The 20,868-nt window shown below is 36.4% G+C and overlaps 1 protein-coding gene across 1 annotated transcript; it reads right to left on the bottom strand.

Moving 5' to 3' along the window:
- Window positions 1-16,990: 16,990 nt before the first annotated feature.
- LOC122408445 (uncharacterized) lies at window positions 16,991-20,662 on the bottom strand. Its single transcript, XM_043415238.1, has 7 exons — window positions 20,460-20,662; window positions 19,823-20,043; window positions 19,519-19,747; window positions 19,074-19,433; window positions 18,872-19,005; window positions 17,078-18,733; window positions 16,991-16,995 (listed from the first exon to the last, which is right to left on the bottom strand). The coding sequence occupies exons 6-7, from the start codon at window positions 18,120-18,122 to the stop codon at window positions 16,991-16,993; spliced, it is 1,050 nt and encodes a 349-aa protein (XP_043271173.1). The 5' UTR covers window positions 18,123-18,733; window positions 18,872-19,005; window positions 19,074-19,433; window positions 19,519-19,747; window positions 19,823-20,043; window positions 20,460-20,662.
- Window positions 20,663-20,868: the final 206 nt, after the last annotated feature.

The following is a 20,868-nucleotide window of genomic DNA, read 5'->3' as shown; positions in this document are numbered from 1 at the left end:
AGAGACAGAGAGGCGTAAGTTGAGCATGTTTACGTTCGGACTTACGGCCTTTGCAGGCCTGGTATACATTTCTCGGCTCTCCTGTCACACAGTACGCTAAACGCGGCTACCCCCTCTCTTGCGCATCGCCGAGCGAGAGAGACAGAGAATGTGCGGACAGCGGGGGCAATACCAGCTCCTGGCTTACGCATAACTCGTATTATTATATAATATATATTTTATTTATTAATAAATAATAAAATATATTATAATAAATATTTTATTATAATTAATGTATAATACAATATATATATTATATTATACAATATATAATATAATATAATAATAGTATAATAAAATGAAAAAATATAATAATAAAAAGAAAATTAAATAATAAATAATAAAAATAAAAAAATATAAAATCCTGGTCGACGCCGCTGGATTTTTCGAGTATGTCGAGGTCGACGACCCTATAGTATTTTATGTCCGGATATATTCCTCCATGGCTTTCGTCGTCTAGGTATGTTTTTTCATGGTTTTCGAGGTTTGGGTCGACGGCTCCTTAGTTTTCGATGTCCAGGTATGTTTCTCCATGGTTTTCGTGGTCTCGGATAATTCCTCCATGGATTTCGATGTCTAGGTATATTCCTCCATGGTTTCTGATGTGAGAGTGTATTTCTCCATAGTTTTTAATGTCCAAGTGTATTTCTCTATTATTCTTGATGTCTAGGTATATTCCTCCATGGCTTTCACGTTCGAGGTCGACGGCTCCACAGTTTTCGATATCCAGGTATGTTTCTCCATGGTTTTCGTGGTCTAAGTATGTTTCTTCATGGTTTTCGCGGTTGAGGTCGACGGCTCCACAGTTTTCGATGTCTAAGGTATGTTTCTCCATGGTTTTCGTGGTCTAGGATAATTTCTCCATGGGTTTCGATGTCTACGTATATTCCTCCATGGTTTCTGATGTCCAGGTGTATTTCTCCATAGTTTCGGATATCCAGGTATATTTCTCCATAGTTTTTAACGCCTAGGTATATTCCTCCATGGTTTTGAATGTCCACGTGAATTTCTCCATATTTCTTGATATCTAGATATATTCCTCCATGGTTTTCGTGGACTAGGCATGTTTCTTCATGGTTTTCGCGGTCGAGGGCGACGGCTCCACAGTTTTCGATGTCCGAGTATGTTTCTCCATGGTTTTCGTGGTCTAGGATAATTCCTCCATGGGTTTTGCTGTCTAGGTATATTCCTCCATGGTTTTCAATGTCTAGTTATGTTTCTTCATGGTTTGCGTGGTCCAGGTATATTCCTCCGTGGTTTTCGTGGTCCAGGTATATTCCTCCGTGGTTTTCGATGTATGGATAAGTTTTTCCATGGTTTTCGCGGTCTAAGTAGATTCCTTCATGGTTTTCGTGGTCTAGGTATGTTTCTTCATGGTTTTCGCTGTCGAGGTCGACGACTCCACAGTTTTTGATGTCCAGGTATGTTTCTCTCGGGTTTTCGTGGTCTAGGATAATTCCTCCATGGGTTTCGATGTCTAGGTATGTTCCTCCATGGTTTTCGTGGTCCAGGTATATTCCTCCATGGTTTTCGTGATCTAGGTAGATTCCTTCATGGTTTTCGTGGTCTAGGTATGTTTCTTCATGGTTTTCGCAGTCGAGGACGACGACTCCACAGTTTTTGATGTCCAGGTATGTTTCTCTCGGGTTTTCGTGGTCTAGGATAATTCCTCTATAGGTTTCGATGTCTAGGTATATTCCTCCATGGTTTTCAATATCTAGGCATGTTCCATCATGGTTTCCGTGGTTCAGGTATATTTCTCCATGGTTTTCGATGTTTGGATATGTTTCTCTATGATTTTCGTGGTCTAGGTAGATTCCTCCATGGTTTTCGATGTCTACGTGGACAGCTTCATACTGTTCGTTTGCGGGGTATGCTTCTCCTTCGCTTTCGTCGGCTAAGTATGTTTCTACATAGTTTTCGATGTCCAGGTGTATTATTCCATCATTTTTTTTATGTCTAGGTATGTCCCTCCATGGTTTTCGTTTTTTTTTCATGGTTTTAGTGCGCGAGGTCGCCGGCTTCATAGTTATCGATGTCTAGGTATGTTTCTCGATATTTTTCGTGGTCTAGGTTGACGGCTCAACAGTTTTCGATGGCTAGGTCTGTATTTACATAGTTTTTGTTCTCTAGGTATATTGTTCCATCATTTCCGTGATCTAGGTCGATGGCTCTATAACTTTCGATGTCTAGGTATGTGTTCACAGAGTTTTCAATGTCTAGATATATTCCTCCATGGTTTCGGATGTCCAGGTATATTTCTCCATAGTTTTCAATGTCTAGGTATGTTCCTTCATGATTTTCGTGGTCCAGGTATATTCCGCCATGGTTTTTGATGCTAAGTCAACAATTCCATACTTTTTGATGTTTGGATATGTTTCTCCATGGTTTTCATGGTCTAGGTCGTCGGCTCTATTGTTTTCGATGGCTACGTCGACAGCTTTATGGTTTTCGATGGCTAGGAATATTTCTTCATGGCTTTCGCCGTCTCGGTATGTTTTTCCATGCTTTTCGAGGTCTAGATCAACGGCTCGGCAGTTTTCAATGTCCAGGTATGTTTTCCCATTGTTTTCGTGGACTAGATCGACGACTTCATAGTTTTCACTATCCCGGTCGATAATAGTCTCAACATAGTTTCCGATGTTGAGGTGAAATTGTCTATGGTTTCCGGTATGAAGGTCAACGGCTCCATAGTTTCCGATGGTGCAGTCAGTTTTTCTAAGGATGACTACGTTGACGACCGCATGATTTTCGATGTCTAGATTGACGACTGCATGGTTTTCGATATCTTGGTCGATGGCTCTATTGTTTTCGATGTCTAGGTTGGCGACTATAGGGTTTTCGACGTCTAGGTGGATGCCTTCATATTTTTCAATATATATTCGACAATTTTATATTTTCCGATATTTAGGTAGACGGTGCAATGGTTTGCAATATATTTCCTCATAGTTATCGATATCTAGATCGGCGATTTAACAGTCTGCATTGAGAAAGCATGTTCTGACGTTATAGAAGACCATGAAAAAATATCACTGGACACAAATAACTATAAAGCTGTCGTCTTAGATATTAAATAGCATGGCAACGTTTCTTTGGACATTGCAAACCATTGACAGTATCCATGTCAATATGGAATCCATTGAAAGAGAAGAAGTAGAAGAAGATAGTTTCATGAATCAATTTTCCAAATAAACAAATGGAGCTTTCCAAAAAAAGGAATAGAAAATGAAAATATCATCCCATTGCATAGGAATTTCCCAATCTTTCATTAGAAAATTCGATATGCTGAATGGATAATCAAAATCGTCACCATTATTGCTTGTAAAAGGTTTCAACTCACATGAACATAACCGCACAGTTTTCGTCCATCTACATAGAAAAATTGGCTGTGTCGATTGCTTTTGCCACATAGAGAAAAGTACTCAACTTGAAACAAATCGTTTTAAAAATTTTCGTCGAAGACGAGGAATGTATTTTTTTTCTTAAGTAAATATTGTCACGCCTCTAAAAAATAAGTGAAATCAGAAAAAAAAATAATTGACAAAGTAAAAAAAGAACGCCAATTATTAAAAGGTCGCGATCGTAGTTTCCAATAATTTTCTATATTTGTATTATCAATAAAAAACTTCAAAATATAAAAAAAAATGAGATCGTTTTCTGAAGTTGACAAATACAGTGAATGAAATACGATTCCTATATAGTTGTCACGCTTCGCAAAAAGAAGTGAAATCAGTAAATATTAAAACTTCAAAAAGTAAAAAAGGCACGCCAAGTATTAAAAGGTCGTGATCGTTGTTTTAAATGATTTTCTATATTCGCATTTTCAATAAATAAATTTAAAAAAATGTTTAACTGTGAAAAAATATGAGATCTATTGTAACATATACAGTGTATGAATTACGTTTCCTGTAGGAATTTTGAATTCTGGAAATAAAAAAAAATGAGATCATTTTCTAACGTAGCCAAGTACAGTGAATGAATTAAGGTTCTTGTGGAATTCATTCGTGTACACTTTTAGCCCTAATCCCTCACTTATTCAGAAAAATTTTCCAGCAAACGTCACAGAGCAACAAAGGTTTCTCGAATGATTCTGCAATTATTAAGAGATTATCATCTGTTTTTATGCTAGCTCGGGTTATAAACTTAAAACAGTTTACGCGTACAAGTGCATGCATTGTATCTATACGATGTACTGCATAAATTCATTTTCCACATTACACACAAGCTTGGCGTGCATGGTTTTCAATCGGAAGCTCGGCGAAGGAATGCCTCATCCATCCATATATTTGAAGAAATCTTGATGATCCTCTCATGTAATTGTTTTTTAATTTGCCATCCCTTTTCCATCCAACTATTTTATTGAGTAGTTCGACGTGAGATCCCGCGTTGTGTACACAAAGAAAAATATCTATTCTTGACTAGTTTGACTGATAAATTCATTACTCCAAATGTTTCGTATTCAACGCGTTTTCTTTTCTCAAATCAATGTTTACACAACTTACTTCTTTGTTCATCCATTTCAGTACTTGTGTAATTCATCCAATCATCTGCCCATTCGGTAAAAAAATGAGTTTACGGATAAACGAGTGAAAGTGACGCGTGGATAAATTAGATTGCGTATGGGCATGAAAGAATGGCCGTATGTATCCGTACAAAATAAAGGCATATAAAGGGATTGATTGATTTCATTTCTTTATCCGTTCGTTTAATTGTTCAATTTTATCCACAAATTTCACCCATCTGTATTGTTTACCAAATCATTATATAACAGGGCCTCTCATATTTTATTGGGGGATCGGTTTTTTTCACAATCGTTCATACAATACTAATTAATTATTGTTTTCATAGTAAATTTGAACAATTGTCTCTTCCTGAGCTTCCGATTGAAAACCATGCACGCCAAGCTTGTGTGTAATGTGGAAAATGAATTTATGCAGTACATCGTATAGATACAATGCATGCACTTGTACGCGTAAACTGTTTTAAGTTTATAACCCGAGCTAGCATAAAAACAGATGATAATCTCTTAATAATTGCAGAATCATTCGAGAAACCTTTGTTGCTCTGTGACGTTTGCTGGAAAATTTTTCTGAATAAGTGAGGGATTAGGGCTAAAAGTGTACACGAATGAATTCCACAAGAACCTTAATTCATTCACTGTACTTGGCTACGTTAGAAAATGATCTCATTTTTTTTTATTTCCAAAATTCAAAATTCCTACAGGAAACGTAATTCATACACTGTATATGTTACAATAGATCTCATATTTTTTCACAGTTAAACATTTTTTTAAATTTATTTATTGAAAATGCGAATATAGAAAATCATTTAAAACAACGATCACGACCTTTTAATACTTGGCGTGCCTTTTTTACTTTTTTTAATGAAATCTTGAAAAGTTTCGTTGACATATATGCATCACGCATTTTTTATATACTTTTTCACACACACATCACAGACTACATTTACGCGGCCGCTTTGATACCGGTTTAATATATCACAAATAACAAAATAAATAGTAATATGCACTTCTTTAGATGACGAAAATTATTTTTTTATTGATCCCGCACGCACTTCGTAATGTCGAAACTCTGTTCATACGATCAAAAACTGACACATGGCTTGTACATATATATAATGTATATCGGTCGAATTTATGACTGCTGTTACCAGCTCTGCTGCGCCGTGTGCTACGTTCTGAAGTTGACGTCAGATTTCCAATCATCAACAACTAATTTCAACAACCAATCACAACGTCTAAAAATGGATGTCGTCAGATCCAACGAATCAGAAACTCGAGAGCATCAAAGTGCCTTTGATGGTGTTTATAAATACAGACGCATAAATTCTTGAATGTGTTGGTAACTTTGGCATAATCTTGAGCCCGTGCAAAGTTTTTTCTCAGCAAATACGCCACCGATCATGCTGATTTAGGGCGGAATCGAAAGAGAATTACTCAATTGGCTTAAACTTCAATTTTCAAGTTGTTAAATGGCTCCTGAGCTTCGTAATTCAATAAAATCACATGCCAATTTTACCCCCACCACGGCGAATCGTTTTATTCAGAGAAAGTTTAGTCTCGGCGAGAGTCTCGGGCCAGCAGACGACAGGGCTGTCAATGTACTTGTCCCGAGACTCTACCGAGTCTCTTGATACAATGCATACTGACGCATCACACTCGAAAGGGAATAGAATATTTACAGAGTTTTTAGCTGACTCTGGTGCTACGGAACATCTGACAAATTCAAGATTCGTCTTTAAAACTTTTGATGAATCGAAACACGGTGTGATTAAATGCGCGAATAAAAATGAGTTAGCGGACTTGAAAACGGAGGGAGAAGGAAAAATTGAATTGAGGTTAAATAACGGCAAAAACTTAGAAATTGAAAACGTAATATTTGCTGATCAATTGAAAGAAAATCTATTATCACTCAGACGATTTGCAGAATTAGGACTTCCAATTTACCTTGATGACGAAAAAATCAATATCTTTGACCCAAGTTCAAACGAAACGTTTATTTCCGGTGTATATAAAAGACCATACTGGACTATAGAATTAGAGATTAACGATGATAATTCCGAATGTAGAAAAACAAGCAAACGAGTATTCGCAAACTTGGCTGATAATGAATTTCAAGAGAAAAGATATTTTACTCGTAGCTTAGCGGTAAAAGAAAAGGATGTGAAAGATGAAGAAAATGAAAAATCAGAATTAAATAAGGATGATTCAAAAAGCATAAAGAATACAGATGAGAATAAAGTAGAATCGAAAGAAAAGTCTCAGGACAATGAGCTTAATAATGAGAAAAAGATTTTATATGAACACTCAAATTTTTATACAACTATTTGGGATCGAAAAATTCATGATGTAGACGAGTTACCTCTCTTAGAACCGACTGAGGACGTGATACCAGTTGGAGATAAAAATAAAATTGAGTCAAAAGCAATGTTATGGCATGCTAGGTTTGGCCACGCATCAATTGCATATCTAAAACAATTACAACATAAATTTCCAGATAATAAGGAACTGTGTGAAGTTGTGTTTGATGAATCTATCAAGGAGTGTGAAGTATGTCTAATTTCAAAATTTGACAAATTACCATTTCCTTCGATACGAAAACGAGCGACGAATCCGTTGCAAATTATACATTCAGATGTTATGGGACCCATATCACCTGTTTCTTATCCAAAGGGCTATAAATACGTTTCGGTATTCGTGGACGATAAATCGCGATTTGCTATCGCATACGCCATGAAGGCAAAGAGTGATACTGGTCGCTGTTTAGAAATGTTCGTGAGAAGCGCACGAAATCTCTTAGGCTATGACGCGAAAGTGTGCTACTTAAGAAGTGATCAAGGCACGGAGTACACAGGAGGTTATACTGTGGAAGTTTTAAAGAAGCTAGGTGCGGAGCTTCAGCTGGCATGTCCAGATACACCTGAGTTAAACAGTGTAGCTGAACGTTTTAACCAAATGTTACAAAGGAAAATAAGGGCGTACATGTATGACGCGAAACTCCCTGAAAGCATGTGGGACCTTGCAATGAATGCAGCAGTGTACTCATATACTAGAACCCCTCACAAATCAAATCACATGATCACTCCTCCTCAGAGCTTTGCTCCAAAATACAGCTTTAATATCAGTCAAATTAAAAGGTTTGGGTGCGTAGCTTACATCAAAGTGCAAAGAGACACTGGTCCAAAGTTCAGAGCAAACGGAGTACCCGTAATTTTTGTTGGCTACACGCCAGTAGGTTATCAATTTTTGAGACCAGAAAATGGCAAATATTATGAGAGTAGACATGCTAGGTTTAATGAAAAACTGGTGTATGGTGACAGATATAACAAGACGAGTATCAAAGATTTTCTTTATGAAAATGAAAAAATAAACAAAAATGAATGGTTTGTAAAATTTGATGAAAATAAAAATGAAGAAGGAAACGCTTCAAAACCGGAGGGAGAATTAAAAAGAAAAAGGGGTAGGCCTAGAAAAGACGCGAGTAGTACTGATGCCGGAAGTGAAGCAGCAGATAAAAGAATTCGCAGAAACGAAAACATAAATAATACTAGCTTCAACGAGTTGAACATAGATGCAAAAGTGAGAGCAAAGTTGTATTTTTCGAATTTTACTGATGACGAAGCTGTGAATGACGTGAATCAGATGAGTGATACAATTTATCATGCATTACTTGCAAGTATAAACGCAGACCCGGTGAATTATTAAGAAGCGATCCAAACAGATGAGAAAGAGCTTTGGCAATCAGCAATAGATGAGGAACTGTTGTCAATGGAAAAGAATAAAGTTTGGACACTAGTAAACAGACCAATGGAGATGAGTAATGGTCAAAAACTGAATATAATAGACTCTAAATGGGTTTTTAAAAGAAAAAGTGTATCAAACAACGATGTGAAATATAAAGCTCGCTTAGTCATCAGGGGATTCAAAGACAAAAATAATTATGAGTTAAGAGAAACTTACGCTCCAGTGTCAAGATTGCCTCTAGTAAGAGCAGTGCTTGCTGTAATAAATAAGTACAATTTAAAGGTTTGTCTATTATATATGAAGACGGCCTTTCTGAACGGTGAGATTGACGAGGAAATTTATATGGAGATACCTGAGGGTACAAACCATACAAATAAAGAGAGACGTGAAAAGGTGTGAAAATTACAGAGAGCCCTATATGGCTTACGTATCAATTCAAAGCGTTGGAATGATAAGTTTACGGAAGTGGTCATAAAGATGGGATTGACTAATTCAGACTTGGAACCAGGCCTTTTTGTGTGGAGGAGCGGAATTAAATTCCTAATCCTAATTGTTTACGTTGACGATATCCTGGTGGCAGGTAATGATGAAGAAAAATTGAATGAGATAAAAGACACATTGAACAAAAGCTTTGAAATGAAAATATTAGGTGAACCAAAAGAGTTCTTAAGTATCTCTATAAGACGCGATAAAGAGAGAGGACTCTTAGAGCTAAATCAAGAAAAATATACAGAAAAAATTCTTACTCGTTTTGGATTCGATGAATCGCATCCACAGAGGACACCAATGATAACGACTCAAGTTACAAATCAAGAAAGGAAAAAGAGAGAAGCATATGATGAGTTAGATGTGCTTGTCACTGAATCGAAGCATAATTATCCCTACAGAGAAGCAGTAGGTAGTTTGCTATATTTGGCAGGTGCGACAAGACCCGATATAGCATACGCTGTAAACGTCTTGAGCAGACATCAGGTAAATCCTACAGCGGAAGATTGGAAAATGGTTAAAAGGGTTTTTCGATACTTGAGAGGAACGGCAAATTTGGGACTCACATATGCTGGAAAAACTGATGATATTCAGGGATTCTCAGATTCTAGTTTTGCTGATTGTAAAGACTCTTTAACCACGTGTGGTTACGTGATCAAGCTTTTTGGAGATGCAATAGCTTGGCGAACCCACAAACAAACTTATGTAGCGTTATCTACCTGTCAAGCAGAGTACGTTGCCATGAGTGAGTCTAGCCAAGAAATGTTATCACTGTATAACTCACTCAAGCTGATTTTTGAACCCCCATTGCCTATGTTGTTATGGTGTGATAACAAGGCAGCGATTGCAGGTGTTGAAACCAATGGAGGGAATAAGTTGAGACATATTGTCGAGATCAAGGAACATCATGTCAAAGAATGCGTAAAAAGAAAATTGATTAAAGTAAGATGGATAAATTCAAGGGAGCAGCTAGCAGACATATTCACAAAGCCACTAGCTTTTGAATTACACAGAGAATTAACTGGAAAAATAACAAACAGGAATGTATAAAGGAAAAAAAAAACTCGAGTATTTATTTTGTTACAGGAAACAATTGAGACGAAAAGGCAACCAAGCGGTTAAAAGACACCAAACAGAAAGGACCAAAGAGGAGAAAAACACATCAAGCAGTCGGGAGGGAGTGTTAGAATTTGAGAGCGCCCGCTACAGTGTTTCCCTCTGGTCCCATGCATGTGTGTCTGTGAGTGGGAATGCTTCCCCCCCCCCCCCCCTCCATAGAGTTTGACTTACTCTTGCGTGGACTCTGATGGAGATCGGACGCGTCAAATAATGATTTGAATATTGAATACTGAAACTGTTCTCGTATATTTATTCAAAATAATCATAACTCCAAAATCCCATATGCGCCTGCTTCAAATTTCATCTAAAAAGTTATGAAATTGGCCGCATAGTGACACTGTAGACGCTGCGCACGGTCACTATAGCGAAGTAACCATTTAGTATTTCATCCGCAGTTCGTTGGCGTCGGTAAAACGGGAATATTATTCACATTCTTATCGTATGATTTTTAAAAAATGAGAAATGGAAAAATCGGACTTTCGATACTTCAAATTAAGAATCGATTCATGCAAAATTAGATAAAAAGAGAATCGATCCAAAATATCGATTTTAGTACTAAAAGAATCGATCTCTTGAAGAATCGAATCAGAATCGAACATCCCTAACTGGTACGTAGCAAGTACCTATGAACTTCTATATTTCTGTGAAGTAGCAGGTATGCCAATCTTTTAACTTTTTGGTTCCGACTGGAATATATTAACGAAGATATTAATTACTAAAGTCTTCACCTATTTATTTCTGAATAGGTCTGAAATTACTGTCTTCAGAAACTAATGCACAGATACATGAAACAATTTTGATTTCTGTTCTCTTTCAATTGCGCTGTCTTTTTTCTTTTTAACTATGGCATAATTAATTTCATGACTCTGTGGTACTTTTGTCTGTCTGTATAATAACGTAGATGAAGAAGTTGCAGCAGATACTGGCAAACTTTGAAAATTCTGTGTTTACACTTGTGCGCCAAGTATTAGCACTTCCTATTTTTGATTATGGAATATGGGTATATATAAATTATGAAAATTATTAAAAAATTATAGAAAATGGTAATACATAAATAATAAATAATTCAAAATGGTACAAAAAGTCAGCGGTGGCCCATTTATGATTGGCATAAGAATTTATTTTTTCAAAATAGATATACGGGGTGTCCCATTTTAATCTTACACCTGACTTTTCTCGGAAAATATTGCTCGGATGAAAAATTGTGTGGAATAAAACTTTTAGGGGTTGAAGGGGGACGTTTGATAAAAATTGGTTTGTGGATCCAAAATTCAAAATGGCGGCGTTAGAATGGCCGACATGTTTTTTTCGAATGGAAACATAACTTTTTTTCATCACCAAAAAATTTTTCAGCGCAAAACCAACAACTTTTGTTGGAAAAATTTTTTGATTAAGTTCATATTTTTTAAGTGAGAACATCATTTTCAACTATTTTAGAGGTATCCAGGATGTACCGCGAAGAGATCTTTAACGTACCAAGTGCAAGTGCGTTTGCGTGTAAGGAGCATATCAACGATTTCGTTGGGACTGAAATCAGCCATTGTTGCTAATTTTCAGAATTTTCCTCTAATTTAAGAACTTTTAAAAATTTCAAGAATCAAGAATTTTTCTCTGATTTCAGAACCTCTACAAATTTTCGATTTCGTCTCTTGCTAATGGCTGCGGAGTCAGAAGATAAACGTTTCAATCAATTTTTCATCCGTGGGCAATCACAATGACTCCTAAAATAAAAAATTCTTCTCTGATTTAAAACTCTAAAGTAAGAGAACTACGCAAAGTCAGACTACGTCAGTACTACCAATGATGTTTTCTTTAATCTCTTACAAAGTGAACTTACCTTTAATCGTAAGCGAGGCTTACGCTTAAAGATAAGTACACGCAAGCGAGGGCTTAAAGATAAGTTCACGTAAGCGAGACTTACGCCTACTTTTGAGTTGTAAATCAGAAAAGAATTTTTTATTTTAGAAGTCATTGTGATCGCCCACGGATGAAAAATTAATTGAAACGTTAATCTTCTGACTCCGCAGCCATTAGCAAGAGACGAAATCGAAAATTTGTAAAGGTTCTGAAATCAGAGAAAAATTTTTGACTGTCGAAATTTTTAAAAGTTCTTAAATTAGAGGAAAATTCTGAAAATTAGCAACAATGGCTGATTTCAGTCCCAACGAAATCGTTGATATGCTCCTTACACGCAAACGCACTTGCACTTGGTACGTTAAAGATCTCTTCGCGGTACATCCTGGATACCTTTAAAATAGTTGAAAATGATGTTCTCACTTAAAAAATATGAACTTAATCAAAAAATTTGTCGGCCATTAATCAAAAAAAACATGTCGGCCATTCTAATGCCGCCATTTTGAATTTTGGATCCACAAACCAATTTTTATCAAACGTCCCCCCTTCAACCCCTAAAAGTTTTGTTTCACACAATATTTGATCGGAGCAATATTTTCCGAGAAAAGTCAGCAGTAAGATTAAAATGGGACACCCTGTATATTACGATATCAAAGTAGAACAGATAATTCTTAATTTTCACGACACATTATTCACGTTTCCACTTCTCAACATTTTACTCACTCTCAGTACACTGCAGCTGTATGAGATCAATTAATCCACTTTTGAGGTTTTATTTATTATAGATATTATTGTCGTGAATTGGGCTCGAAACTTATTGAAACTTCTTTTATGAAAAAAATAAAATTGATTATATCCACTGCTATTTCCAATAATGTTTTATTTATTTAAACGAAATTTGCAAATCTTGCACCGTTCATCCACGGGGCTACGATCGCAATCACTTTATAATAACATAACAGACGATAACAGACGGTATACAAGAAAACATTGAGGACTATCAGAAACTTTCTCATCGGCGATTGGTCGAGACGGATAGATTCTCACCGGTGATTGGTTATGATGGGCATCAAGAAGCCCTTGTATGCATCGGTCTGAACCCATATACGGATACGTCAGCTGCGTAAATGTGTTGGTACTTTTTGCATAATCTTGAGCCCGTGCAAAGTTTTTTCTCAGCAATTACGCCACCGATCATGCTGATTTTGGGCGCAATCGAAAGAGAATTTCTTAATTAGCTGAAAGTTCAATTTTTAAATTGCGACATAACTCCTGAGCTTCGCAATTCAAGAAAATGACATGTCGATTTTACCCCCACCACCGCGAATCGTTTTATTCAGAGATAATATAGTCTCGGCGAGAGCTTCGCGCCAGCAGACGACAGGGCTGTCAATGTACTTGTCCCGAGACTCTACCGAGTCTCTTGATTCGGTAATACACTCTAACGTAACGCTCTTGCCGACCCGGCCTGAACGCCGCCACACGTCGGTTCGAGCTACCTTAATTTTAAAAGGAGCAGGTATGAACGAGACGAGAGACAAGAATTGTGTTGATAAGATAACAAAATGAATTTATTAAACAATACTATTAGGTTTTTACAAAATGATACGCGTTTTTAATTTTAATCTTTGTCTGTCCGCGTTGTTTAACCAAGTCAGGCGAGAGAAGACTCGAAAGACCCGGAAAAACGGAGCGTTTTTCTGTATGAAATTTCGATTGAATTTTCAAATTTGTTTTTGTTTTTGTTTATACAATAAAGAACGCTTTATGGTTTATCGTGCCCCTGCTTATTCTATTGCCTCTCCTTTCCGCTTGCATGAGATTTTTCAGACAAAAAAACAAACAAAAAATAATGAAATTCCCAACACTACTAATTGACAACCGATGTCCTGTAATCCTAACCGCTTGACCCTGAATTCTTTACGCTTCCTAGCAATTCAAGAGTGTTGTACGCTTTTGTTTTTACAATTTTTTTTCAATTTGTGATCGCTTGGATGCTATACAAACTCTAGCCTTACCGCTGCCTCTTGAATCAACGCTTTTGTCTGCTTGTTATTTGTTATTATCGATTAGACGATTTATCTTGACTTTGGAGTCGTACAATGGTTCAAATGGAGTGCGGATTATTGATTTATTTAATTCTAATGCTAATTAATTCGTTCGACCCAACCAAATCGGATAAATTATGAAACCATTTTGAATTTAATAATAATTAATCATAAATTCATTTATTTACCGCCTCTATTCTCAATAAACCCAAAAATGCTAGGTGGAAAGTTTGTGCTTGACCACGGGCCTCAAACGTCGCCGAATGGCGCCAATGCTCAAAAACACAAGACAGGTTAGGATGTGAACCCCAGACCACGGGCTCGATACGTCGCCGAGTCTCGCCAATGTCCTGAGCATTCACTAGGTTAGGTAATTTTGCCCACGGACCACGGGATCGATACGTCGCCGAGTCTCACCAATGCCCCGTGCAGCAAAATTCGGAAATTATAGGTTATGTGGAATGGACCCTGGACTACGGGATCGATACGTCGCCGAGTCTCACCAATACCCCAGGCATCCAAAGGAATAATAGGAAAAGGATTTTAGGTTATATCAGAATAGAGTGTATTTTTCTATTTGAGTCTGCTAGTTCTTCTAGGAGATCCCAGTTGGTTCTAGAGGTAGGGTGAACTGCCTGCCGAATGAGCCGTGCACCGACTCTTATACCCCGTTCCCCACTCTAAATTCTCTCAAACGCCGAATTTCTCAGTTTCGGACGCGTTCTGCGCATTCTTTTGTAACGGGCTTCCCTATTGGCTCGCTGCCTTAATTCGCGCCTTGCTATTGGCTGATCGCTATTTTGCCCGATGCGCCGAATTCCGCTTTGATTAATTTTCCACTCTACACGACTTAAAAATAATGAAATTTCAATGCCAATTCTTATTGTTTAATTATTTAAGCGATTTGGCTTCATTGTTTTATTTAATATCTTTTACTTTAATTTTATTTGAAAAATCGTAAAAAGTCACGTTCGTGTCCTGTAGCCCATCGACGCTTATGCCTGCGCATGCGCTGTGAGGTCGCGTTTCTTTTTATTTGAAACTATACAAATTTGTTACCAATTTTAGTCTTTTCATTATTTTCCTCGGATAGCTGCCATTTTTCCCGTCATTTTGACCCTAATTACGTTCATATTAATTAATAAAAGGATTGGGAATAATTGAAAATAAAAATACAATTTTGGTTCGAATTTGGGGCTTGTGGCGCCGTTCAGTGCGTTGCCCGCCGGCTCGCTCGGGCCTTTGTGCCAGTAGCCAAGATGGCCGCCGGTCGGGTCGCACGCCCGTCATCGCGCCGCGATGTTTTTCACATGCGTAGTATCTAGTAGTTCGATCGGGCTCGGGCCGCTACGCGAGTGTTACGTCTCAACACTCAATTTTGTTTTAGTTTCAACACCGATATTTAATCGATAGGGAAATCCTGTTTGTGTTACGAACCTATGGCATACTTGTAATTAATGTCTTAATGCCAGAGTGAATGCCGGATTTATTCGATTTGTCGTAACTTTTGCGAAATCGCATACAAGAAAAGTTCTTAATTGATCTTTGCAATACCATTATTCTTGAGTAATGGGTCAAAAAGTGATGTTTTGGTTTAAGCATCTCGTTAAATTTTTTTTGATATAGTGAATGATGTTTATCAATCAAAGTCGAGAAATATTCGGGAGTTCCTTCAGTTATGACAGAAGAAAATGCAATAGTGACGATTTCTCTTAGCATAATATACAATTTCCAGATTTCGTTCCTTAATGGTACTTGATCACCGACTAATAAGCCAAGATGACGAACTAAAAAAAACATCTCGGACGCTGAAATAAGCAAGTAATTTTTTTAAATGTTTTTATCGCTAAGGGGAGGTGGACAGTTGTCATCTTGCTTTTTATAATTGAGATATTGTAATCTTGAGTTGAGAAAGTCAAGAGTGAAATATTTCGATTCATATATCAAATTATTCAATATTTTCGGAATTTCATATCTGCAAACTCCTTCCAAAAGATCATGCATCGGATCTATGGATGGATTTTCAATCACATGATAGTTAGGTAAGGCTTTGAAAATGCATTCTTCAACAACTCCCGCAACTTTTTGAGTACTGTATTCAAAGTAATTTTCTCTCGTCCGTAAGATATTAATGTTTTCAGCCAATAGTTTATTACAATCTTTGTTCGTTGCCAAACACATTCGACAGTACTGAGTGCTCGAAAAACTCCGAGAAAAGCCGAGTATTGAATTCAGGCTTAAGTTATCGCCAAATATTGCAGATACAATAAATAGTATATTACACCACAAGGGCAGAAAGTTTGATATTCCTGCACTGCGCGTCACAATGCCCGAGGCGAAGCCGAGGGCATTTGACGCGCAGTTCAGGGCTATCAAACTTCTGCCCGTATGGTGTATACTATTTTTCTTCATAGCCGGTCGAAAGTACGTTTCTTCCGAAATACGCAACTATCGATAGAAGATGTTTTGATGCCTGCCCCCGACATTTGCTGCACGAGCGAAGCGAGTGCTGCTGGTCGGGGGGGCAGGCATCAAAAAAACAAGATATTAGCAAAGATAATTAATATGAATATTTGCATTCCTATGAAGCTGAAAATAAATCATCATTCCGAACGACTATATTCATTTTATCAGCCTGGTCACTTTATTTTTGGCTTTCACATTGATTTTATCTGGAAGGATAAATGTATGTTATTCGTTCGGATTTGTACTGTTTTGATAATAGTGCTTGGAAATAATATGGCATTTCCATAACATATTTCCGAATGAATAACATAATCTTATTCGTACGGTTTGCAGATGACTAGACACAACCTTTCAAAAAACACGTAAGCAATATCTGTTCAAACGTCAAACGTCAAAAGTAAAAAAAATAATTACGTCAAACCTTTCGGAATGCAGAAAAAAGTTTTTGCTCCCGCCGAGACAAATGAAGCGCATGCAGTTTTGACAGCGCAGAAATGTTATCTTTCGACTAAGGTGTGCAGAGAAAAATTTTTGCTCCCGCTGTCACAGCGAGCGTGTTTTTTTTTTACCAATGCAGGAATGTTGAACTTTCGGCCCTGAAATCGGGGCCGAAAGTGCGTACTTTCGACCGAGGTATGAAGAAAATATATTTTTTTGTATCCACCATTATAATTTATGTCGATGCCTTCTTTTCGTAAATCGATCAGTTGTTGTTTTAGGCTATTGAAAATTATTTCGTTTCCTAGTTTGGCATGATCTTTTGAATTGTGAAGTTGCAACAGAAATATATTTTCCAACATACTGGCATATTCGTTTGGAATACCAGGAATTGTACAATACACTGCACCAAGTTTATGAATATTTTTGTGCGAACCCAGCGAATTGTTTATTTCAAAATCATCATGATACAAAAGAAGCGGCAAGACGAATTGATTGTGAAATTCTTTCTCGATAGATTTCCACGTTGTGCCTTGCATTATGGAAATTATTGATAAACTTTTTTTAACGTTTCTTATATTAGAAACAATCATATTGAAGACATTCGGTAGCTCAAGAAATTTTTTGAATACTTTTTTAATGGGAACAACTTGTATCGTAGTTTCTGTCGAACGGGCAATTGTTTGGTTTTCATCGCGACAAGGTTTTAAAACAGCGTGAACGGGAATCGAAACAGGTCTGATTAAGCAATTAAGCTTTTCAAAAATAGAAAATGTTAAATGTTCAGACTTGAAGTATTCGAAAGAGTTTTGCGTTATCTCTATCATTTTGAATAGTGTATTATTGTTGCTATTCACCAAGGATTTACATTTTTTCTTCATCGCGTCGAAACAAGTTGAATTCAAGTATTCAGTAATCATGTTAATAATATCAGCTATGTAAGCTCTGGGTAAAGTACTCTTGTTATACAATTTGCAAACGAGGTATGCAGCACTTCTCATAACTGTATTCTCATAAGCTTGTAGATCATTTTCGACAAAATCTTCGATCAAATTGTCAATAGAAGTTGTAGCTTCATGGGAGGTATTTTCATTTGAGTTTGACGAACGAAAATGATTTCCGGAAAAATTAAGCTGATTAATTGAAGGGGAAGTGTTAAAAGTTTTAACTGGAATGGGACTTCTATGGTGTTGTTTAACAGTTTTTGTGCAAACTTTACCAATCATACTCGTAAGAATATGTTTCGCTACTAAATGTTTTTTATATGAATAAATGTTGTTAAATTTACCCGAACATGAAAAAGGACAATGACTTTCGATGAAGATCTGTGCCTTATGTTTCAATTTGGCATGTCTCAGAAAATTTGCCGAGTCGATTAATGTAGACACACAAAATGGACAACGGTACATGTTTTATGCTAGTACCCGAAAAGATGATATATGATCAGGAAAATTAAATATAATGGTGCATATTTTTTTAATAAAATGTCTCCTTCTTATAGAGTACCGACTGAATCTTGGATTTTGCGATTTGGAAAACCTATTCTTCTAAAAAATGTTACTTATAGTAATAAACAGTTATAAAAAAGAACATAACTTAAATTTTCCGAATTAAAACTCTTATAGCACCTGCAGTGATATCTAGGACGATTTTTCAACTTGTTCTTCTTATGATAATTGACGCTGATGCTGCTCTTTTAGATGTTGAATAATATTGGCCACGTAATTTATTTTTCTATCCCATCGTGTTTCGAAGTTCCATAATGCCTGTTGCACCATTAACCATATGTATTCGCTTTCGCGGGGATACTGGATATTCAAAACGTGAAAGGATTTAAAACAGATGTCAAATGCCTCGAACGTGGATCTAACTTTGTATAGCATGTCATCTACACACAGGTATGACTCTTCAATTTTTGTAAGCTCAGGCCTAACAACAATGATCTGCGGCTGAAATGGCAAACCTAAGCTCTTCAGTTGGTTAATCTGTCGTTACGGGCATTAGAAACGTCCGATGAAAGCTGCAACAAAACAAATGAAATCTCAAATTAATTTGGCATTATACAAAAAAAGGACATATTAAATATCATGTTTTGTACTGTTCTGATCATATGAATGCGAAGAGACCACCAATAAGATTTGTACATGCAATTACTTACACAAACATGAAGTAATAAGCTGTCTTTTGCATTGGCAATGCTAGGTTTCCAGCATTTCGTCTTGCTGCTCTTTACAAATGTTCTAGGTGGAATTAAATGAGGAAGCAATAGCAATTGTATCGCCAGTATTGAATCTATAAGAAAGAGAAAATAGTAAACTCTATTTGACGATTTGTAACATTCAATATCATTCATTACATACCTTCGTTGATACCGTCTAATGACAATAATTTCTCAAGTCCTAACCCCGTCAAATCTTTTTTCTTCAGTTGATGTTCGGCAGATATTGTGGTAAAAAAAAAATTCCACCGTTGAAGATCGATCACATCTTTTGTAAGTTGGAGACTCAAAAAATCTTCCGCAATTAATTTGTAGCCCTGGGGATGTTTGAGAGGCAACCAATCAGTGAAAAGGGCATTTATTTCGGCGATATCATTCGTTAAAACTTCCTGATGACGAAGTGGAAAAGTTAATTTCCAGTTTTGCAATACAATTTTCCAAGGAGAAATATTGACTTTAAGCCAATTTTTGGCGGTGATGAGCTTCTCATCAGCTCTGAGATCTACATAGTACAAAATAATCAAATTTATTGAAATTCAATGTTATGATGAAGTAGATTAAAAATTGTAAAATATTTGAAAAAATACCCTAGGCTTTATCACTTGGCTCATCAGTGTCTGATGAATCATACTGTAATTTTTTCAATTCCGTTAATAAATTTCGGTATTTATTTACAAGCTTCCCACGAGCAGGCATAGACTTATTTGTACGCGATTTTTTTTTTCAATTGATCCGATGTAATAAATGTGAATATTTTCTGTTGCAAAAATGTTAACGATTTCTGCTGTCAAATATGCGAAATCTTCATTCTTGAGTCTGTAAATATATGTGAGCGTAGTCATATCGTATAAAGTGATATCAAGTACGTAAAGTAGCTTCAACAAAAAATACCTTTTCGTTGTCGTGTTCAGAATTGTTGATATTACATGATGCGTAATAGTGTCTTGGTTTCCTTTGAACAGTTTCCGTTTTCTACTTTTTCGGTACCCTTCCAAGATTGTCGCCGTTTTAATGTTTTTCCGAAGAATTATTTCAACCGATGGCAACAAACGAATGTTAAAAAATCGGTTTTCAATGGAATCTATCAAGTCCGTTGATTTCGGGCTTGATGCCTAACGAAAGAAAACTGTATTTAATCGTAAGGAAAATGAATTAACAATAATTGAAATAAATATTGTTTAAACATTGCTCTACGATTTTTTTTCATGGAAATCAATGATGAATTGAAAAATCTTATTTAGCCCAATTTACATTAGAGCGCTAACAATTCTGCTACAAGCATGGATGTTGAAACAAAAATCGAATATTTATATATTTCATCAATGGATGTGTAGTGAATAAAATACGCGGAATAATTTAAAAAAAAAGGTGGCGAAAATCACAAAAATAAACTCAATACTGAAAACTATTTCTCTTATTTCCTCAATAGTACGACCTCCTAAGATGGAGTACGTATTTGTTCATGAAAATTGGTCTTTCCAAGTGATATTATACAAAAGCATCGAGAAATTTGTAAACGTTTCCTTACTAATGTTTGTAGAATGAAATATTTGTGGGAATTCCTTGCTCTTCATATTATCCATTATATGTCCACTTCTTCACTCGGTTTACTAATAGAAATGACCAGGCGTGCTTCTCACAACTGTGTTTACTTTTTTCAACGCACCACAGCTCGAAAGCGGTCAAGGCCGTAAACACAATCGAACGCACAATCGGCTCTCTTCTCTCTCTTTCTCTCATTCACTCAAACGAAAACGAAAAATTAGCACTCTCAAAAACTTACATTTATCATGCTTGGTGAATGTATATCTCATAAAACTTCAAAAAGTAAAAAAGGCACGCCAAGTATTAAAAGGTCGTGACCGTCGTTTTAAATGATTTTCTATATTCGCATTGTCAATAAATAAATTTTAAAAAATGTTTAACTGTGAAAAAAT

The sequence above is a fragment of the Venturia canescens genome, chromosome 3, assembly GCF_019457755.1.
Source record: "Venturia canescens isolate UGA chromosome 3, ASM1945775v1, whole genome shotgun sequence".
NCBI lineage: Eukaryota > Metazoa > Arthropoda > Insecta > Hymenoptera > Ichneumonidae > Venturia > Venturia canescens.
Note: the sequence above shows the minus strand (reverse complement) of the source record. Positions and strands in the feature narration are given on the sequence as shown.